The following is a 24,758-nucleotide window of genomic DNA, read 5'->3' as shown; positions in this document are numbered from 1 at the left end:
TGAGCATATAAATGTTAATATTAGATTCACATGGATTATTTGTGGTCAGCTGGAAGAGTTCAGCAGTTTGGTGCATGATGACTAGATCTCTGATCATTGGAGTCAGTGATAGGCAGAGTCTTATTTTATTCTTCTGCTGTTTGGATTTTTCTCTCTTATGATTATTCGGGTTAGAGTATGCTGATGGGTAGTTGGTTAGTTGTCCATTGAGGCAGATGTGTGGGTAGTCAAGACTCGTGTGATTTGGGTCTGGAGTGTGGTTGTAGTTTGCTTGGAAACTGGTGGAGTCTGGCTGAATTTGTGGCACTTCTGGGTCATTCCATGTCAAATCATTCAGATTTTGGAAAATTTTCCAGGTGACCCCCTCAGAATTCCTTGAGAAAATTCACATGTTCATCTACCCATATGAAAAATTGCCAAAGATTAGATCAATATCTCTAAGAGTTTCTGATTTACAGCCCTGTAAAATGTAAGTAATTTTGTTTTATTTTTGGCAAATTCATTTTTGGGCAACTTTGGCTGCTTAAAGCTGCAAGAGTAATGGTGGTAGAAGGCTAAAATTTGCTACACTGACTGAATTAAACTCACAGAATTAAAAAATGGTTTCAAACCAAGTTTGTCTCTCTTAGGATTTTCATAGCGAGGCTGTAAAATCACCTGAAAACCCAAAATCATAAAAAACATTGGTTTATTTAATAAGCCATGGCTCTAAGACCTAATACAATACAAAGCTGAATTTTATTTTCAAATTTCCTATAACATATCAGTTGATAAATTAGCAATTGTTGTAATTAAAAGTCTACTGGATCTCCTGTAAAAAAATTTAGTTGCATGCAACTTTTTATGATTTAGCTCAAAATAACCCTACTTTAGGCCACAGTTTGACCATGTCACCAGTTATTCAGCCTTTTCAGATTTTTACCGTATATTCTTATATCTCTGAGTGTGATCTACAAAAAAAATCAGGGGCATTTGGATCTGTAATTAAAGAAATGTAGAAAACAACCAATTTTGTTGTCTGATCAATAAACTTGTACTCATTTCTAGCTATTAGTCAAGGATTCTGGATCCTTCACATCATTGAAGTGTCTAGGTATTCTACAACTACTTCTGAAAACTAACTTAATCTTAATATCGTACACTCTCTTGCAAACATCTAAATTAAAATAAAAATCTTTGAAATGGACAACATTTGCCTAGTTTGTGAAGACAAAATAATTTCAAAATGTTTGCTTTATTACCTGAATGACAATTTTAGATTAGTCCTCTAGGACTGACTCACCTCAAGTGTCACACTGAACTAGACAGATGGTGGCCAGTTTATCTTTGTTTGTTCATCATAAAGATTTTGGCTAAATCATCTGTTAAACTAAATCGTTGAAAATATACTTTACAGCAACATAATATTATTAACTATAGCTATAACAGAAACCTGGTTGGAAATAAATTCAAATTTGTTGAGAAAATAACAGTAAACATTTAATAGCATCTACAAGTAAGCACATAAAGCCAATTCAATCCATTATTTTGTAAATTGCTCCAATAGTTTGGTCAAATCAAAATATTTAATGCTGGTGACATTAAGGAATTGTCAACCAGATGTGACACTAAGATTATTGTGGCATGTGGAGAAGAGGAAAGATTAGTTATGAATAACTTATGTCAACATACAAACAACAACTGTCCTGTTTGTTTATTTGTTGTTGTTTTTAATCAACTACAGATACATAATTGACTTGTTTTTATCAAAATTACTTTGTTAAACTCTGACAGGTACAAGAGTAACTCTAACAGTGCACAAAAATAGTAACAAACTTGATCGTGCAACCAAACTAATGCTACAAGATTAAAGCAATTTAACCTGAGATCATAATATAATGACTGATAAAAAAAAGTAACTATTTTTCTCTCAGATGTTGCAGAAACAACTTTCTTTACAATAAAACAGATTCACATAAATACAACTCAACTTTCATTAGGAAAACATATTCCAAATTATAAAGTAATTAAATGTGTGTACAATTTAAAAAAAAGTATAAAAATCTGAATGTTTTAAAATAATTATTTATTGAATACTCATTTCAATTAATTAAAGTGTTTTTTTTTCCAAATAATTAAGAAATTCTCAGTTGGGCACAATAGCTATTGAACAATCAAATGATAATCTGTTTCTAAAACTTTGAATATTCTTCTCATCAAATGGAATGATCAAAAGGAATATAGTAACTTGTCACCATATATTGTAAAATATTTTAAAATTTTAAGAAAGCCTTTTGGTGAAACAAGTTTTCATACATATATTGCAATACATTGTTAAAACCAAAAAGCTACTGCTATTGAAACTACATCTTTAGTTTCACACTTCCATTTAGTCTCAAGTTTTCATCAGACATCCACACACTTACTCAACTTCTTTTATCTTCATCCCTGTCAAGTTCACTACGTGTAGAATAAAGGACATCATGAATCTCGTTAAGGCCACTCTCCATACACTCCACAAACTGTTTTCCATCACAGAAACCATCATAGGAACTCACTAGGCAACCAAGCATATTCTCAAAAAAACCATAGGCAAGTCCATAGCCATTCGGCACCACTGCTCCAAAGCCTCCTCCTTGAAAAGCTGGTCCAGACAAAGTGGAAGTGGAGAGGATAAAGTGATTGGCAGCTATGTAAGCTTCATCTTGAAAAATCTCAGGAAACAAGGTCCCCTTCTTTAATGCCATATGTTTCAGACCAAACATATGTCTATCAAATCCTTGACCTAAAAATATATGGTTAATTAAAGAGTTGAAACAATGCATTAAAATCAGTTGAATAAATCCACATACATTAAAATTAAATCAACAACACCACATCTTTCATATTGCTTGAGAAGATTTACAATTACCCAAAATACCTCATGATACTGATATAAATGTGTTACAGATAATGTTTCTTTTATTATCTTATATTTTTTCCTTCAACCTAGTCTGTACCATGTTTCAGTGTTGAAAGATGTAATTTTATTTCACTGAAAACATATTTCCAATATCTACTTCCCTCTTCTCACATGATTAGCTATTCTTGTTCACTGCTGCCCCCTATATGCAAACATTTTATTTATGCATGCCACAAGCCTTCTATTCTCCCCTTATTGGAATCTAGTGATTTCAACATGTCTCTCATGTGAATCATCATGCATCATCTCTCCACCAATAGGAGCACAGTACATTCACATGATGTACATCACCCCATCTATGCAACTCTACCAAACTATCACTTCAAAGTATGGTAGAAAACAAAACACCAGAAATGTGTGAGGAGGAAGGGTGGGAAGTGTGAGAAGAGGGAGGTACCTATTGGGAATACATTTTCATTGTAGTAAAATTATAACATTGATACAGTTCTTCCCTTTTCTCACAATATTAACTAGAATCCCACATTGATTAGGAGGAGGGACTAGTGTACTGGAAGAACAAACGTGCCCTCTGTAGAATTCCACATTTATTAAGAGGAGGGACCGATGTGATGGAAAAACAGACATGCCCTCTATAGAATTCCACATTGATTAGAAGAAGGGACCAGTACGATGGAAGAACAAATGTGCCCTCTGTAGAATTCCACATTGATTAGAAGGAGGTACCAGCACGATAGAGGAACAGACATGCCCTCTGTAGAATCCCAGATTAATTAGGAGAAAGGACAGGTGTGATGGAAGAACAAATGTGCCCTCTGTAGAATCCCACATTGATTAGGAGGAGGGACTGATGTGATGGAAGAAAAGACATGACCCCTGAAAGCACTTAAATGATACTTCCATTGATGAGAGAGAGTCAGATCATACGATCTGAAGAGAGGAACTGAACCACTTCTAAAACAGATATACTCTTTGTCCTTGTGTGGAATGTGTCAGATATCAGGGCAGAAAATGAGAGGAACTCATCCGAGTAGAAGAGAATGTTACGTGAAAGTGATCCTAACCAGGTAAAGATACTGTAATTCAATCCTGCAATGAAAAAAGTGGGTAAATAAGGATGCACTCTTGGATGTAGAGTGGCTAAACCATACTAGATAAGTCAACGACATTGATAAAAGCTAGGTCAGTTGAAAGATCACTACCTGATGATGTTGGATACAAATACAAGTTGACAAAAACAGCCTATAAAGAACAATATATGGTCTTATGTAAGAAGTTCAAAACCAAATATAACATTTTAAAAACTACCAACAAATCAAGAGCATATTAACCACATTTCCAATTCCAAATGCTATAAAGTCATGTCTTAACACTAATTACACTGCACAATGTTTTTGAAAAGTTTTTGCTAATTGTGACAGGTACCTGGCTGGGTATGCACAAATATAGTTTTGGTTTTGCTTCATCACGTAGAAACTCTGAGAAATGGACAGTTAACTGTTTACTGGCAATAATGTATTTAATTGCATTTACGTTTCCAATATGCTATTAAGTTCAACATAATTAAAAGTGTTTTGCTCCTCATTTTTGTTTGTACTCAATGTCCAGTGCATCATGTTGCAGTGTCCAACAGTAGTCAACAAGCATTGACGGATTCCAGTTGCCCTGATATCGTTTTTCCATTGTAGCAGAACTGAAGATTTCGATGAAACAGTACATGATGGGCAAAATCTATAAGGAACACCCAACAGTGTTCAAAAAGCAAAAACTTTGTTGTACAGTGTTACCAGTCCTGTCCCAATATCTTTAGTCTGTTTTAGACAGTTTGGTACCAATATTTTATAATTTCTATGGTCATTAACTGAATCCTTATAGTCATTAACTGACTCATTACTTACATGAAAATTTCAATACAAAGATTATAAAGTGTACAAAGTACTGAAGTTAAAAACTAGTAATTAGACAAACTATTGTTTTCAGAAGAGTATTTGTAATGTCTTTATAATTTTTATAAGATATCAGCACATGAACCTGTGTGAAACAAGTTGTTCAAATTATTAGCCGTTCTGAATTAAACAAAATGTGTTTCTTACCCATAGCTGCTTCTTTGGTTAGTTTATTGTGTAACTTGGAACATTCCATTAACAGACTTCTCAGTTCTAGTGGGGTTGGTTTACATCGTGAATTGAAAGCCTCTGTGCACTTCTTTGTTGCCATGGTAGCAGGACGTAGGGTTTCGGTGCGGCCATGTTTGAAAGCAGAAGTGCTACACGACTCGTACGTTGCTACTGTTTTCCCATATTGTTTGTAGTAGGCCATCTGAAAAACAATTAATATCATTCAACATAAAACATTTAAACATTTTCTGGAGGATATTACGATTAAAAGTTTTCTCTATCACTTTCATATATAAAATTATAATTATATGATACAAAATGTATAAAGATATTATTACTTCTACTGCTATTATACACTTGAAAAGATTTTTTTATCTGTTTTGAAACAGACTCTCTTCAACAATATACACTAGTTTCTTCTAGTAATAACACACAATTTAATTTGACATACGTTATATCTGCCTATTCCATTTTAAAATGACATGGGAAACGTACCAAGCAAACCTCCTTCCTTTTATAATGCATGTTACACACTATGTATTACCCACACACACATAAGAAACAAGTCCACTTCTTGAAAGAGCAAACGTTATAAGGTTTGTATCCAATTATGTTACGTGCGTGCGTGTGTACAATATCAGATGTGTAACTGTGGATGTACATGGTCTGGATGTGTCTGCTACTTCAAACCTACAACAATAGTCCATGTCCAACATCATCACATCCTCATCAACTTCCATTGTCCAAACTTCAATCAAGATTAAGATTAGCTCTCCTTTTACACATGTCAATGTTTCACAGCTTTTCTGGCATCCACATCTTCAGATATGATCTCAACAATCCACATCTTAAAATTTAAATAAGCCAAGTGGCTCAAGAAAAGCAACTTGTTATTAACTCTGTCATCACACAGGTGAAAAGAAACAAAAATTTTCTGACCACCCTGGGTTGTCTTTCAGGCATCAAAATAAAATTGGAGTTGAAAAATGTTAAACCTAAGTTCCTCTTTTGGATTTTTTAAAGTCTTCTTCAACCTATGTATTTTTCTGACATCATGTGTGTATGTACATGTAGCCCAAAAATATCTTTCCAATTCTAAAAATCTAATTATCAAATAACTAAAGAGACACACAACTGTGCAGTTATCAACAACTTGTAGTTCAAGTTAAACAGTTTCTATTTACATGTCAGTAGACTTCTACAAGTGCACCATTAGCGGCTCTCAGCATATCTAACTGATATTGGATTTAAATCAACATTCACTGCATTGTGTCCACAGTTACAGTAGCAACTGTTCTATTATCCTCACTTTTTAACTCACTGATATTTGCAATACGTGATATTCTAAACGTACCCCCCACACACACACTCGTCTTTCTGTACTGGGATCTGTAGTTATGCTGCACTGCAGTCACTGACTTGGATTCTGCAAGCTAAATGAAACATTAACCTTTTCACATATTGTTACCATAGTAACAGTAGTCACTGGAATAAAAAAAAACATAACAAAAATTGAGTGAGTTTGACAACAAGATGTTGAAAACTATGTATTTCCTTAGTTCTGAATTAGTAATGGTCCAACATTGACTGGACTACTAACTAACATACATGCTGTGCTTTGTTGTTAAATTACTCTGGTGGGTAAAACAAACCACAGAAACAACAACTAAATCCACGATGATGGAGTTGCATATAATTAAATGTGGCAACTATGTTACAAGAAACTGGTATTAAGAACATAACTAAACTGAATAGTTGATTGTAAACCACTGAAGAAGCCACGTTCCTACTCATGTTAATTTTTCTGGCGATATTTTACTAAGCTTTGTAACAATCAGATAATTTTTTTAGTGCAATGCAAAATTAATACTAATGGTTAATGACATATAAACTGTAAGCTGAAACACAAAGGTTTAAACAGGACACATCAGATGATGTTGTCTTACACAGTAACAATAATCTGACACACCGTACCAATTACTGAAGCAATATTTAGTAGTGTTAAATGCATTTAGGTCTGTTTAAGTACGTAACGTACATATTTTCCAAATCATATATTTTTCAAGAAATATTTTTAATTACAACTCTAAAGTAAACATGTTTCATATAAAAATCTGACAGTAAACACACTTGAAAAGCCAGTTGCATAATAGCATCAGGGCTCAGACGCTGTTTCTTTATGAAATCACGATTCATTCTTTCATACTGCATCACATGTAGTCTGACGGTGCTCGTCAGCTTCTCGTAATTATCCTGTGCCTTGTGAATAGCAGTCTTGATGGGTTCATTCATACTGAACTCTGTAAATTTTAGAATGGAAAGAAAAAAATCATGGTTAACACATTACTGCTTGATGAGTGTAGGTTGTTATGTTTGTTGTTTTTTTACATAAGTTGATAAATTTATTACATATTTCTGATCTTGTTTAAGTCTCTATCAACACCCAAGATAAACATGTATTACAAAAATACTTTGAAAAGTAAGATAAATCAGAAAGGTATACGCAAATAACTGGTTTGCAATAGCAATGGGCAATATGTGGCTCACACGTAGAGCCTATAGGTTAACCTGAAATGTACAACATTTTTATTGTTATAATTTATAAATGGCAACAGCCACATGGATAATGTTTAGGTTGTTAAATACAGTATAGCTTTTCAAAATATCTTTACAAGAATCTATGTGGAAGGTTATATCATCATCAACTAATTCCATAACAAACCTACTTACTAAGATGCCATGGGGAGTGGCATAAAGAAATACAACAGGGGAACAACTCAAAGGAGTGTAATTTATAAGATGTGTGATAAATTTATTTACAGTGTTCACAAACTTTTACAACTATTATTACAAGAAAAATGTAATTCAACGATTAATACATACTGCTAAGTTGGTGACTTATGGCTTGATACAAGTTCTAATACTTTATTATTTTAACCTTATCACCCTGGGTATCCTTCACTGGATGTAACACAAATTTTCAGAATGTCATATTCAAAATATTATTAAACTACTTTCTGTTTACATTATATCAATTAGAATAGTATAAAATCTTACTTAGTAATTCATATTTTAATAGTATACAAGTTTTAAGTTCACAATTCTACAAAGCAATATTTAAAAAGGTCCAGAATTTCCCCTAGTGTGACACATTTTATCTTAGCACGTCAACATCCATATTTTATCCACCACCCCTAAAAAAAAATGAAATTCAATGTAAACTACTCTCTGTAAAATCATCATTGATCAAACAAACTACAGTTATTATAGTCTTCAATTTTGTTTAGTTACAAAACTATCAATAGAAAATCTGACCCCTCCTGCCACATACTCTCTTTCATAATTCATTAATAGTTCACTCTTATGTTTAATTATAAATTACCTATAACCAAAATAAAGTCAAGGATTTACTTTACCGAATGACATGCTGTGTAATATTATGTTTTGAACAGTTAAATGTCAGTTTTACTTGCAGTACCAACATCATTTCTGGGGAACAGTTAACAACTAGTTTGGATGAATTTGTAATAACTGTTGTCTCAGAATTGAAAAGCAAGAATATTTTTGAGAGGTAAGGGACTTTGTCTATATTGTTTGAAGCACTATTTAATTAAATAAAAATGATTAATTACAATACTTTTAGAGAACCAAGAACAAAATAAAAAAAGACTGGATAAGTACTTTATTTCTTGTTTTTTATATTTATTCTCTAACTAAAATTATAAAAGCAACTAGAAGGTAAAAATATCTTTTTAAGTTATTTAATATTATAGATTAAGTAATATAAACAATAATAGATTTAAAATGTTTCACAAGGCATGCACTTGAGCTCTTTATACTATTTGTTGTAGCTCATGGGTAATGTAATTCAATAGTGTATAGTGAGCTGCACATCCAAAGTGATTTACAACTTATATTGGCATGGACAGTAGTTAGTCATGGTTGAAGGGGAAATAAAACTATAAAATTTAATTATAAGTAGGTGTACATTGTTATGAACTTACAGCTGCTTAGAATAAATGTATATGGTTTCATATTACAATATGAAGTCATTCTAGAAAGGAAGAAAAGGTTAATTTAGATATATTTTGATTCTTTATCATAGTTATGAGGTTGGCCAAATTGACCAGTCTGTTTTGAGTAAGATTAAAGAAAATAACAAACTATCAAGTTTCACTGAAAACAAACACTTGAAATGTATTTAAGAAGTCATAAGGATTACACAATGGAAGTTTGAGATTTTTGAGATAAGGAAAAGTATTTTCAATTTTTATACAAAAATTATTTTACACATGAACTATTCAAAACAAACACTATATTTATGAGCAAATCTTTATTTTATTTTTATTAATAATACTTCACTGAAAATATGAACCTTTTTTGTATGTTAAAGACTTATAATATTAACCCAAATACTGCCAAATTTTGTGAAGATATACACAGTATATTGAAAGTTAGAAGTATTAAATCTAAAAATACTTTAAACAATTACAAAGAGGTCACATGGTCAGTCATATAGACCAAGCCTGTATTGAGAGAGTTAAACTTTAGTTTCAGCTTTTTTTTTTTTTTTTTTTATTAGTTACACAATTCAAATATATGTGTATACGTACTGCTTATTACTTACAACTAGATAAACTCCCTTGAGAAAATAACTGCACATAACCCCATCTTTTACATACCAAGTCTCCTGACAAACTGAGAAGGATCTATATCAGATGGAATGGTGGAGTTTGGATGGATATGGTGATTTTCTATTGAATCTTTGTAAACTTCATTAAAAAACCTTAAGACTGCTACACCATCTCCCCATGCATGCTCAAAGTTCAGTGCAGCTTTCCCATCCTTAGTAATGATTAGTTGGAACGATTTGTCGAACCACCTGGATTGTCAAATGGAAACTGATCAGTTTTGGAAAGTTACAATTTTTCCATATGCTAACTTTTGGCCACTAATAATATAATTTATTCAAGTACTTGTAAGGTATTATGACTCTGGTTAATGAAATTAAGGAATTTCTAAGTAATTACATTACTTATAAGGTTTAAAACTATACTGACATTTCAATGTCATGAGCAATAAATAAAATAATAATGTATGTCTAAGGCACTTTTTTTCTTCAAAACTTTAAGTTAATATCATGACACAACACTACATGTACAGCTTGTTTAAGCTTATCTTATCCAGAAATACCATGTACCTATTTCCAAATGGGCCATGAAGCATAGTGCTAGCTGCCTTAATGTGGTCTTCACCTACTGTTTCATCCTCGAAAACCATAACATATATTGCACTGTCTATCAAACGTAGCTGCTCCTTATTGCCAGCATCTTTGAGCATCTCTCTAACAGTGGCCCACTGGTCTCGATTCTCAGTAGTGAGAACACCCACAGGGTGGGTCGGAACAGGATGGTTGTCAGTCAAGATGTAAGCTAAGCAGCTATAGAGATGGGATGGAGGGAAGATGTTACCTATGAAATAACAATTATGGAACTTTACCATTAACTACTTAACTGTTAGCATCAGAAGCTTGATTCACATAAAGTCTAAAATGTTCATGTATTAATACAGTTATCACAAAGTTTCAAATTGAAAATAAGTTTAGCAATTTTTCTCAGGTTTTCCACAGCTGAAAATGCATGAATATTTATAAAGTTTTATGTTCATGTGCGTGTATCTTAAAAGAAACTCACTGTTTTCCTGTGATTTGTGTATAATACCATACTCCAATTTTCTTTGAAGTTAGTGCAATCAATATTTCTAGAAATAATTTCCAATAAGTTATAGATTTTATAATATTATTGTGTATTGTTAACTTCATGTATGAATTTAGAAGTAACTTGAAATTGCCTGAGCTAACTGAATCTCTCAAGATATTACTGGAATTGTGATTGAAACTATTGTTACCAATAAACAAATCTACATGATAATTCAATGTACTCTACTTACATATGTATGCTGGTTTTCAGTTTTAATGATACACGATATCAATAATTTATTAAAATCATTGACTTTACTTTTCTGATCTAGAGTTACATTTTGAAAAATGTTTGTAACATTACTTTAAAATATTCAGTAACATTAAGTTCCTAATATTACTTTAACATCTTCCCCAATGTTCTTAACATAGTTCAGTCAATTTTAATACTGAAATTACATCCATTGTGAGCTATATTTATTACTTAATATCTCCCAGTGGCACAGCAGTATCTCTTTCAGCTTACAGTGCTGGAAACTGGGTTTAGATATCTAAGGTGGGAAAAGCACAGATAGCCAGCCCACTGTGCAGTTTTGTGTGTAATTACAAACTTAGCACTCAAGTCAAGAGAACCAAGTTTTGGCATTCCTTCTCAAGGTGTTAGGTAACCAGTCTAAAGTAAACAGAACCAAGTTTTAGTGTTCCTCCTTAAGGTGTTAGGTAACCAGTCTAAAGTAAACAGAACCAAGTTTTAGTGTTCCTCCTTAAGGTGTTAGGTAACCAGTCTAAAGTAAACAGAACCAAGTTTTAGTGTTCCTCCTTAAGGTGTTAGGTAACAAGTCTAAAGTAAACAGAACCTGATTTTTTGCATTTCTTAATGTTACTTTTATGTTTTAAGTTTCTCTACTGAGATAGAACATACTGGGTCATAAAGATAGTATAAATTACACAGTAAGGTAAATAAAAACCTTTAAAAACCTTTTTAAACCTTCTATTTTTTTTTAAATGAAATTGAAAAAATTACCATCTTGATCCAAAGCATCAAAGACATAAATGTGTCCCTTTCTCAGCACTGCCATGTGTTTAGATGTTTGTTCTGCCTGTATTTCATCTTGCCCATGCCGTGGGATCCTGGTAGAGCACAGAAGATTGTCGAATTGACTCATGTCAAGGGGAAATGCTTTGTACCAATAAGCTCCGTAACAAGCCACTGACTTTGGAAACCATCTACAAATAGAAGGGTCCTTCAACCAATATTTATATATTATACTATAATGTGAACTTATTAGACTATCATAAAAACATTTTTGGAAGCTATTATAAGAATCTTATAGTTCTATAAGGAAATTTTCAAATAAAATAAAAGGTTTAACACTGTTTACATACATAGTTTAGGGTTTTAATTTCTACCAAAATTTAACATTTTCAAACGTACGTTTCAGAACTGGTTCATGTAAAACAGTAACACTTTTAGAATGGACTTGGAATAATATTTTCATAAATAGTCTGGTATTAAACAGAAAGTAACAAAATTATAATAAGCTTTTGGTAAACAACAGTTCTGTCAAGGAACAGAAAGTGAAGTCAACCAGATTATAATGTGAGTCAATATAAAAATATGAATAATGTAGATTTCATAAAGGTTCATATAAGAATTACTTGACGATTGCTCAAAGAAACAGAAATGTATGCATGTCACATTTCAATACAGGATTGGCCAACTAAGGGACAACTTCACATGGGAATGGATCACTTTACATGGCACAAAAACAAACTGAAAGTTGGAGACAACATTTGAAAAACATACAGAAACTTCCTTAAATTAAATTTTTCTTTTTTGCAAGAATTATGGAAAGTAAGAAATTAAAGTTATGAAGTGATCAACGAAAACAACAATAACTAAAAACATGTTTAAAAAACTGTAAAAACATGTAAACAAATGTATACAAACAAACTGTTAAAAGTATGTACACAAAAGATATATGAACACAAAAAACTCTGAAACAGTATTTACATAATGGTATAAACATAAACTTAAAAATAAACTGCATACTTAACAAACAAAGAAGACGCTGAAGATTCATAACTGCTGAGCTGCAACTAATACTTAACAACATTGAGGGTAGCAGTTGGGTAAGCCTCTATCTTTAGACTAACACCAAATCACTGATAAAACAGTAAGGTTGGTTAATGTCAAACAGATGGTTACAAACTCTTAATTGAGTAGTACAAGTAGTCTCCAACACACGGATAACCAGTTACTGCCTATGAATTGAGTATGACAAATAGTATCCAACATAAAGAGGTTTACTACCTATTAACTCAATAGTACAAATACAGGATGTTCGGAAAGCCACTGTGCAGTTTTGTCTGTTAGTAAATATATAAGTCCACAGTGACTTTCCGAACACCCTGTAGTAATCACTTAGTATTAGTTAACTTATTGTTCCCACACATAAAATTGTTTTATTAGCTTTTTCAAACAAATTACTGGAGTACTGGTCAACTTATTGTTTACACATACAACTGTTTTGTTAGCTTCTTTAGACAAATTACTGGAGTACTGGTCAACTTACTGTTTACATACACAAATGTTTTGTTAGCTTCTTTAAACAAATTACTGGAGTACTAGTCAACTTACTGTTTACACACACAACTGTTTTGTTAGCTTCTTTAGACAAATTACTGGAGTACTGGTCAACTTACTGTTTACATACACAAATGTTTTGTTAGCTTCTTTAAACAAATTACTGGAGTACTGGTCAACTTACTGTTTACATACACAAATGTTTTGTTAGCTTCTTTAAACAAATTACTGGAGTACTAGTCAACTTACTGTTTACACACACAACTGTTTTGTTAGCTTCTTTAGACAAATTACTGGGTACTGGTCAACTTACTGTTTACATACACAAATGTTTTGTTAGCTTCTTTAAACAAATTACTGGAGTACTAGTCAACTTACTGTTTACACACACAACTGTTTTGTTAGCTTCTTTAGACAAATTACTGGAGTACTGGTCAACTTATTGTTTACACACACAACTGTTTTGTTAGCTTCTTTAGACAAATTACTGGAGTACTGGTCAACTTACTGTTTACATACACAAATGTTTTGTTAGCTTCTTTAGACAAATTACTGGAGTACTAGTCAACTTACTGTTTACACACACAACTGTTTTGTTAGCTTCTTTAGACAAATTACTGGAGTACTGGTCAACTTACTGTTTACATACACAAATGTTTTGTTAGCTTCTTTAGACAAATTACTGGAGTACTGGTCAACTTACTGTTTACATACACAAATGTTTTGTTAGCTTCTTTAGACAAATTACTGGAGTACTGGTCAACTTATTGTTTACACACACAACTGTTTTGTTAGCTTCTTTAGACAAATTACTGGAGTACTAGTCAACTTACTGTTTACATACACAAATATTTTGTTAGCTTCTTTAGACAAATTACTGGAGTACTAGTCAACTTACTGTTTACACACACAACTGTTTTGTTAGCTTCTTTAGACAAATTACTGGAGTACTAGTCAACTTACTGTTTACACACACAACTGTTTTGTTAGCTTCTTTAGACAAATTACTGGAGTATAAGTCGACTTTCTGTTTACACACACAAATGTTCTGTTAGCTTCCCCTGTATTACCTGATGAACTTCAAAAATTTCTCAGTATCACTCTTTGTCGGGTTCAAGTGGAATACTTCAGGTTTAAGAAGGTTTTCCTTCAGCGACTTGAAAAATCTTAATGATGACACCAACATATTGGTTGCTCTTACAAGCTGAAGTAAGAGAGAAGGTAAGTACATATGTATTCTCAAATGTGATTATAGAAACATTTCTTTTTGAAGATATTGAAATGAATTCTATTTTATCAGCATTATTTACCAGATTTCTGGTTATACGAATTAGAATTGTTGATAACACTTGAACATTTGATAATTTATCAACTATTAAAATTTTAAGATTGAAAAATAAAATAAAAATAAAGTTTCCATTAAAAGATCACATGTTAAGAACTCAGTTCAAAAACAACAATTATTTTATACACAATTCTAAACACAAGACAGTTCAGTCTTAAGATTACAATAAAATACAAATAACATACTATATAGGATAAAAAATGAGTAAAATATCTAACGAAATTAGAAAACAATCTCATATACTTTACAAATTCAAACATATATTAATACTTCACCATCAAGAGTGTAATGTTTTGTAAATATAACCCTTATTTATACACTTATCAAAAGACCAGTTTGCATGTTAAAAACTTACATGACATCTACTGACACCATTTCTATCAGGTCCATCATCCTATTTACTTTACTTTTTTTATATTTAATTATCTCAATAGATTCAGGTATACTTATACTAATTTCCATGTTGTGCTAAAATAACAGTTTTACCCACTGAATTCCATGTTTAGTTTTTTTGTGTGTGTGTTCATTCATTATGAATTTAAAATTTCTTCTTGTCTGTTCTATGTAAGCTGTTTGACATTTATTCAATATTTAATATATAACAACATTTTCCATTAAATCAATTTTATCTTCAACTGTACTAATAGTCTGGTTAACTATGTCCATCAGAAATATATCTGTTTGTTTCTTATATTTTTTCATTATATGACAAGATAAACCTGGTATAAATTACATTTATAACTTTAGGGTTGGTTAAAAACACTTTGTATTTCTATATTTATAATGTTCTTCCTTCACTTCTTTTTTTCTTAGCTAATAAATATTTTAAGTTTTTTGTCAAACATAGAATGTTATAAACTTGAAGAATGAAACTTCTAATACAAAAGACTTTCAGAAAATTCATGAAACAAAAGAAAATGATTCAATAAGATTTAATTAGAAACAGTTCAAGAATTTCAACTTTAAGTTCCTCTGTTGTCAGTCTAGAGTTACTGTTACTAAGTTTATTTATTTCACTTACTTGATGGTTATATTCATGTTTTGGGTCATCTTTGAAGGCCATGAAGGGATTGAAATTAATGACAAGTGGAAGTCTTGATTTGAGATACATCTCAAACCATGGACCTTAAAAGCCAGAAAAACATCTAAGTCAATATATAAACCAGGATGTCATATTTATCAAATAACTTTGGAGAAAAAGCTCACATGAGACAAACAGCCCTATTTTATAGGTCAGCTTAACATCAAGTCTCTGTTCAAATGTTTCAGTTTATTTTACATGTTCACTACACATTTATCTCAAGACAACTGGTATGGATATTAAAACTTTTATTAAAATAAAGTAGAGAACAATGTTTGACATTCTTAGGTAATCTTCAGGTTAAAAAAGAGAATTTGCAATAGACTGCTGCTGGTCACGTCTTAGGATCAAAAGTGTAAACAGGTACAGGATTGCAGTTAGATGACAGGTTATTAATTAGTGTAGGTACAAAGATGTTCCTTTACATTGGTTTTAGTTGTTGTATAAGTAGGGCTTCTTTAATTTTGAATTTGTTTATATTTGTTTCCATACTTAGTATCTAGCTGTTTTCTATGGTTATGTTGTGTTTATTTGATATGCAGTGTTCAAAAACATGTGAAGATGTTTTTTTGTGTTCTTTGAATCCAGTTTCCATTTTTCTGCTTGTGTCTCCAATACAGAACTCATGATAGTTGTTGCATTGTATTTTATACATAATGTTGGTTTGTTTGTCAGAGTAGTTTTTTATATTGTATGGACTTCAGTTTTGTACCTAGATTTTGAATAAATTTGGTGTACAGTACATTATATTTTCATATCATCAACAAGGATATGATGTACATCTTACATTAATAACAGTTCACAAAGTTATGATATAACATGCAAAATCAATTTCACAAACCATCTTTTGGGACATGCAAATAGCTCCATTTCAAACACTTTTCGACATGTAGTAATCTTGACCAGTTAAACCTTTAGGTTCTGTGTTTGTATTCCTATCATGAGAGCCTTGACTACACTTCAGACCACTTCTAACACTCAGTGTACATATGATAAACATTATGACCTTTTAGACACTGTTAACAACATTAACATGTACATTCAATAAACAGACTTTTCTGACACTGTTAACATCATTAAGATGTACATACAACAAACAGACTTTTCTGACACTGTTAACATCATTAAAATGTACATATGACAAACACTGCAACCTTTTTGACATTGTTAACAACATTAAAATGTACATACAATAAACACTGACCTCTTTAACACTGTTAACAACATTAAAATGTACATGTGATAAACACTGTGACCTTTGTAACACTGGTAACAACATTATGATGTACGTATGATAGACACTATAAACTTTTTCACACTGTTAATAACATTAAGATGTACATGATAAACACTACGACCTTCTTGACACTGTTAACAATACTAACGTGTACATATGATAAACACTTACCTTTTTGACACTATTAACAACATTAAGATGAACATACAATAAACACTGACCCTTTTGACACTGTTGACAATATTAACATGTACACATGATAAACACTATGAACTTTTTCACACTGTTAATAACATTAAGATGTACATACAATAAAACACTGACCTTTTTGACACTGTTAACAACATTAAGATGTATATATAATAAACATTATGACCTTTTTGACACCGTTAACATGTTACGAACATTGAAACCAATGTTCTTCATGTAGCAGATAATTAAATTGATCAAATACGTCTTACCTGAAATATAGCTTGTGTATCGATGTTGTTTGTCCAAGGCAACTAATTCATCATGAAGAACTACAAACAAGAAACAATAATATTAACTAGTAAACTACATACTGGTATTACAGTTAGGTTCAAATGATTTGTCTTGCTGAATTGACTAGAACAAACAGGGTCCACACAAGTCCAGAAAAGTTGGAATAAAATACAGGGATCTGTAAATAATTATCTCTTTTATTTGCTCTGAACACACTGGTTGTAGTGATCTGAATATGCTAGTTATAGTGTTGTTCCATTAATACAAGTTTAACCATCCTACTGATCTGAATATACTGGTTGTAGTGTAGGTTTCACTGGTCAACATCTCAGCCCATATCATTATCTTCAGTACCTTCTACAGCCTTCCTGTCCTTCATCATGATCCATGTAACTTTCACTGGTCAACATCTCAGCCCATATTTTTATCTTCAGTACCTTCTACAGCCCTCCTGTCTTTCACTATCATCCATGTAGGTTTCACTAGTCAAGATCTCAGCCCACATCATTTTCTTCAGTACCTTCTACAGCCCTCCTGTCCTCCTTCTTGATAACAGTGTTCTTTATCATCTGTTCTACATTGTTTTCTTTCATCTTCAGTGGCTTGTTCATCATCAGTATTTTCAATGTCCTACACTTCATTTATCTTCATTATCAATAATCTCCAGTAATTTCTTTTAACTACAGAAGGCTTTAAGTCCAGCAAAACTTGTTATACTGCACTAACCTTCTCCTGATGCATCGCTTTTGTTGGATTCCTCCAATGTGGAGTCTTTAAACAGTATAAGTCTAGAGTAATCTGATAAAAAGAAGTTTAAACAAACTACTATATCTCAGTCCTTTAGCTCTGAAAAGGTAGCTACATACATATCACCATAACTTTAGACCAGGTTTCTCCATCTACCAAAATAAAGAAAATTATTGTATATCTTCTAGCACTTGTCAGTTTTTGAATTGAGAAACAAAGTTAGGTTTATCATTCAATAGTGAATAGTATTGCATAAAACACAAAAGAGACTTGAAACATGATGAAAGACTTGACCCATTATTAATTAACTCTTGAATTCATTTTGTAACACTTACAGCTAAAATATAAATTCTGGTTTGTAAAATGAAATTCTGGTGAAACTATAACACTTTACTTCTGCTTTATTTGTGCCAGAGACATGAACTTGTTTTAATGAAAATACTCTACTATTTACTAGCATACTACGCAATGTTTATTGAGGGTTTAGAATTAATATTAATTTACCTACCCTTTCCTTCTCCACTTCTGAACCTGTTCACAATTTCTTCTGTCTTTTTCATCTGGTCTTGTGAAATGATAGGTTTTAAAGCTGTCAGGTATCGTTCACAAGTCTTTTCCAGTTCAGGTATGGGAAGCCGTGGTAGACTGGCTTGAAAATACATTGTAGGAAGAGAACATTTCTCTAGGTATTGGTAGCTATCATTAGCATGTTTTGATGATCTACAGGAACAGAAATGAATTAAAGTGCACAGTAATGTATTACATTATAAATAAAATGGATTGTGTTTGTTACTGGATATTAACTGACACACGACACATCACTACAACAGCTTAAACCGACACAAGACACATCACTACAACAGCTTAAACCGACACAAGACACATCACTACAACAGCTTTAACTGATACAAGACATCACTACAACAGCTTTAACTGGTACAAGACACATCACTATGTTCTAACTAATACACAACTAGCCCCTAACTTAATTATCTTATAGCCAAGATTATACTATGTAGTGCCCCATGACACTGCACTATGATATTTAGCCGATACACAACTAGACCCTATATTAATTACCTTATAGCCAAGATTATACTTTGCAGTGTCCCATAAAATAATTGGTTAATGAAGACTAATGTTTCCAATAATTACTATTTTCATTTATTCCAGTTGTCCAAGTAATTGAAACATTATGATTGCTTAAATTCTTAATATTTTCTTTTAAAAATTCAAGTTTTATTTGTCTTTGGTCTGCTATGGCCTTGTTATCCATGGAGTAACTTCATGATTGGGTGATCTCATGTTTAATTATTAGTGCAGTTACCCCATAATTTAGAGGTCTCAGGTTCCATTCTCATTGCCACTAAACTTCCTTGCCCTTTCAGTTGCAGAAATATTATATCTGTTTCTGAATTATGGTAAAGCTACCAGTGCTGTCTTCCACCATCCATTATTTTGAACTGCCAACTAATGAAAAGGTAACATACAAGCAATATGGAGCACCAACACTTGACCTACTTTTGTGTTAGATAGACTCTATTTATTTATTTTTTATACTGACTTACTACTCTGTGTGTTCTTTAATGTTAATTAATGTAAATATTTGTATATTGTGTTGGAATTTCATTTTTTTTCATTGAGTACATACACTGCTGGCCAAAATCTTAAGGCCAATAAACATAAAGAAAAAATATGCATTTTGCATTGTTAGACTCAACCACTTATTTGAGTAGAGCTTCAAAAGATGAAAATAAGAAAAAAAAAAAAATAAAAAATTTTTAGAAATTAGCCTAAATACTAGCTGGTCAAAAGTTTAAGACCATTCTGAAATGAAGCGTTAATCAGTAAACATGTAACAAAATTTAGTTGTTTGTGTTCAAGCATTAGCATTGTCAACATCTCCCACTGACATATCCTGCATTACATTGGGTAAAAACATGGCAAAGGCTAAAAAGTTGACAGAGTTTGAACACGATAGAATTGCCGAACTGCAAAAGCAAGGTCTCTCTCAACGTGCCATCGCTGGTGAGATTGGGGTAGTAAAACTGCTGTTGCAAATTTCTTAAAAGACCCTGAGGAACGAGAATTTCAAGTGGTCAGCCCAAGAAAGTTTTGCTGGCGTTGAGCAGAAGGATGCAACAGGTTGTCAATCAAGACACCAGCTGATCGTCAGACCAGATTAAGACCCTTACGGATGCAGAATGCAGCTCAAAAACAATAAGACACCATTTATGAGAGAAAGGCTTTAAAAACTGTAAATGTCTTCAAAGGCCATGCCTCCTTCCACACCACAAAACATGGCAAATAACATGATTCTTTTGGACCATCCAGCGTGTTCGCCTGAACTGAACCCCATTGAAAATGTTTGGGAATGGATGGCAAGGGAAGTCTGTAGAAATGAACGTCAATTCCAAACAGTGCATGATCTTCATGAAGCCATCTTCACCACTTGAAATAACATTCCAGCCAGCCTTCTGCAAATGCTTATATTGACCATGCCAAAGTGAATGTTTGAAGTTATTCACAATAATGGCCGTGCAACTCACTACTGAGACCTCTTGTTGGGCATTTCCTACCCTGTTTAGGATTTCTTTTTGATATGGTCTTAAACTTTTGACCAGCTAGTATTTAGACTAATTTCATAGTGTTTACATTTTCCCTATTAAATACTACAAAAGTTTTTTTTTATTTTTATTTTCCCTTTTCTTATTTTCATCTTTCAAAGCACTACTACAATAAGTGGTTGAGTTTAACAATGCAAAATGCATATTTTTTCTTTATGTTCATTGGCCTTAAGGTTTTAGCCAGCAGTGTATATTCCTTGTAGCACCATACCTCTTACTTTTCCAAATCTCTCTTACAATGGAAGTTAGGAAATTGATGTTTTTAAACCAAATCTCTGTGAAGTTTTGATCCACATGTAACAGTAAAAATCTATTAATGTCAAATACCAAACCATGTAGCCTTTTTTCATCAGGAACACACTGGAATTAATGATAGAAATTTCCATTATGTCCCTGACAGAGGAAAGTGTTTGTTTAAAGGTTTTTGTCTTAAACTGATTTTTGAACCTACATGTGTTCCTTACATTATAAATGAATCTCCACATAAGGAACATATAACCAAGCCAGGTAAGTACATACTTTTATTCCCTAATGTAGATACTTTATGAAACTCTCTGTTAAAGCATCTGCATGCACACTTAACATTTCTTAACCAACTCTCAAATCTTACCCATTTGGTCACAATTGCTTAACCATGTAATAAATTATGAATGTAAATGTTTTAAACTGCATGGTTGTATTTTTCTAGTTATTTATTTAATTCTAAATTAGAATTAGAAGGATAAATTTGGACCATCCTGTTTATCCTTGCCTCCAGTATACTTAAAGTATCTTTGTGGAAAATCTTACATTCATTTCTGCAGCTTATCATAAGCTACATATTTAAGCAGCTGAAATTGTAATGTTTATGTGTGTAAAAAAAACGATCTGATTAACAGACAGCGTACCTGTCCATATAACTACCACAAATAAAAAGTATTGACTTACAAGTGACGACAGTACACCACAAGTGAGCTTGGTGCCTGAAAGAAAATTACAATAAAACATTAACAACAACTGACATATGAATGAATTACAATAATAACTTGAACAGAATGATTTCCTGTAGTCATTAAAAGAGTTGGCAGCCAACATATATTAAAACAATAAGCCTTATGTAATATGTTAAAAAAAGAAGACCTCAATTTTAGAAACTTGAATGTCATATGTCTGTAGATAAAACCATGAAAACTGGCATGTTTACATGCTTACGTTTAAAACAAAACCTAAAGACACACATACAGGAAGGATTATTTGGCAACTGATAAAAACAGCAAACTAACAACCCATAACAGGTGTAATTACTAACCAAATATACCTGATGACACTTAAACTAATGTTTTTTTCTAAAACTAACTTCCAACTTCTTATGTGTATGAACATACCTCTATCCTTAGTTGAAAATGAGTCATGGACATAATGGAACCATTAGAAGAAATGTACATATTGTGTGACCTGACATACCTTGTGAACAGATGTTTGTTACAGGTTAGAAGTTAGATGCCATGTGATATGACATATGTTGTGACCAGGTGTTTGTTACAGAAATTAGATACCATGTGATATAACACACCTTGTGATTAGGTGCCTGTTACATATTAAAAGTTAGGTACAATATCATATGATATACCTTGTGACTAGGTGTTTGTTACATATTAAAAGTTAGATACCATGCGATATAACATAACTTGTGATTAGGTGTCTGTTACAGATTAGAAGTTAGATACCATGTGACATACCTTCTGACTAGGTGTTTGTTACAGGTTAGAAATTAGATACCATGTGATATGACATACCTTGTGACCAGGTGTTTGTTACAGATTAGAAGTTAGATACCATGTGATACAAAATACCTTGTGACCAGGTGTTTGTTACAGATTAGAAGTTAGATACCATGTGATACATAATACCTTGTGACCAGGTGTCTGTTACAGATTAAAAGTTAGATACCATGTGACATTATATTTAAATTTGTTTAGCTAACAAACATTTTGGTTATATTTGGGAAGGTTTGGGGAAGACAAAACTGAAGAGAAGTTTGGAAGGGCTTGTTCAGTGGCATGTAGAAAACATTCACTGTCCAGGAGGTCAAAGTGGCCAGAAGATCCCAACTGAAGATGGTTTGAAAATATTAAAAGCCCTCAAGACTTCAGAGAGTACAATTTTAGACAACCTATGAAGATTCAATGCATCTCTCTTCATTCTTTAAATCTGAACAACTTATGCTAACTAGATATTTGTACCTATATCAGTTTACCTAAATCAGCTTTCTTTTCTGGTCAAAAAGAATCTATTTTAGAAACTGTGACATATTTCATAACTAAACATGCCTAAAATACTATGAGTTTTAGGCTCTTAGTTCTAAGTTCTCTGAGTGAACATTTATTAGTAAATGTTATCCAAAGGCCTTCAAACTATGAGTAACATACTCTTTTTACTAAGTTCATAAATGAAATTATTCAGAGGTTTGAAAGTTTCAGAGTCAGCCCTGTATACACAAACTTCACAAGTGATCGAATAATCAAAATTCTAATTATTGGTGTGAAATTTATCCCTTAGTATCATTCAAAAAAACCATTTATTATGAATATAATATAGACCAAAGTAGAATCCTATATGGGATAGTCAGAACCTCTGACAGAGTGCACTGTAAAATTATCAAACAATTTTAAAATCTAACTGGAGATTTCCAATAGATTATTGGATAATCAACAAATCTATCGAACAATAATATTCAACTTCAAGATCCAGTTAGACTGTCTTCGTGTCTGGATTTAACCCAAATATTAGTGTTGTCTTTTTTAACATTTTACACTTAGAAGTTACAGTTGCACACAGTACTACTGTGCCCAACTGCCATGAGTACCAAATCAGATATTTGGGTTAGTCTAAGTTTTTAAAGAATATTTCAATGTCACTAATTTTTAAGAATTTGGATTTTTTTTGTTATAATAGTTAAGGCTTACTTATTAGTAGGAATTAGAATTATGGTTTTGAACACACACACACACCAAGAAAAAAAAAACAAGGTTCATACCAGATTACACTAAAAGGTAACAGAAATTTTACGTCTCTCCTCTGACTAAAGTTTCAAACTTAAGTTTTAGACCTATACTCTAGACCAGTAGTTCCCAACCACGGGTGCGAGATAACATTTGTTTTGGCCACCTTTACCTTTATTCTCAAATAAATAATTACTGCATGGGGTGCGAGAACATATTAAACTTTTTTAGGGGTGTGGGGCATAAAAAAAGTTGGGAACCACTGCTCTAGACAGTACACTAGCAACAGATGTACTTATATTCTCTTACTTACGTCATTACCAATACCATGGTTAGGCTGAAAGCTCGAGCCTACCTGTTGAAGACCTGCAGCAGTTGAAGTAACATTAAAATTGTTGCCGAGAGACCGGTGGTAGGAAATTCTATGAAAACTTGATAATTTTCTGTAACACTCCTTCCTAATTACTAACAGTAATAAAGCAGCTGACATTTCTTAAACTTAATTATTCCACATCTAACTGTAATACTTAACCTTTGTACTTTTAAATCTTAAGGGTTTAAACTTACGCGTTTAAGTTGTCTTATCAAAAGCCTTCAATCCAACTGGACCAAACTTCAACACTAAGATCCCAAACCATCTCCAAGTGGCAGAAAGTAAAAACGATATTTGTTTTTCTATGGTGAAACAGTGTTTACACTTTCCAGAATTTTTCGTGACATTCCAGGTTTCACGGCTTCGAATACGAATTTTCATGTCAAATATAGAATACCTGATTCTCTACTTATTTAACTAGAATTCTGAAACTTTGTCAGAAAATCGCAAGTTTAAATTAAAATACCAAATAAAAAGCGACACAAACTATTTTCATGGATAAGACAAGATATAAAAAATAGAATAACTATATTTTTTTTTTTCAATTAGAATCAAAAGTTGCAATAGTAGCAGGATTGCAAGT

General features: G+C 32.2%; 1 protein-coding gene across 4 annotated transcripts; it reads right to left on the bottom strand.

Annotated features, from left to right (window-relative positions):
- Positions 1-1,678: 1,678 nt before the first annotated feature.
- Positions 1,679-24,558, bottom strand: CPT2 (Carnitine palmitoyltransferase 2). 4 transcript variants are annotated; one of them, XM_076507508.1, is made up of 12 exons: positions 24,116-24,558; positions 21,749-21,783; positions 18,703-18,914; positions 17,426-17,485; positions 15,668-15,771; positions 14,372-14,505; positions 11,739-11,941; positions 10,217-10,487; positions 9,699-9,898; positions 7,147-7,316; positions 4,993-5,218; positions 1,679-2,764 (listed from the first exon to the last, which is right to left on the bottom strand). In XM_076507508.1, exons 1-12 carry the CDS (start codon positions 24,290-24,292, stop codon positions 2,406-2,408), a joined length of 2,151 nt encoding a protein of 716 aa, XP_076363623.1. In that variant the 5' UTR covers positions 24,293-24,558; the 3' UTR covers positions 1,679-2,405. The 4 variants fall into 4 exon arrangements, with proteins under 4 accessions (XP_076363623.1, XP_076363625.1, XP_076363624.1 ...); XM_076507510.1 differs by having other exon boundaries at positions 24,370-24,546; XM_076507509.1 differs by having other exon boundaries at positions 24,158-24,449.
- Positions 24,559-24,758: the final 200 nt, after the last annotated feature.

The sequence above is a fragment of the Tachypleus tridentatus genome, chromosome 6 (genome assembly GCF_004210375.1).
Source record: "Tachypleus tridentatus isolate NWPU-2018 chromosome 6, ASM421037v1, whole genome shotgun sequence".
NCBI classification, from domain to species: domain Eukaryota; kingdom Metazoa; phylum Arthropoda; class Merostomata; order Xiphosura; family Limulidae; genus Tachypleus; species Tachypleus tridentatus.
The sequence above is the reverse complement of the archived record's forward strand: the minus strand, read 5'-3'. Positions and strand labels throughout refer to the sequence as shown.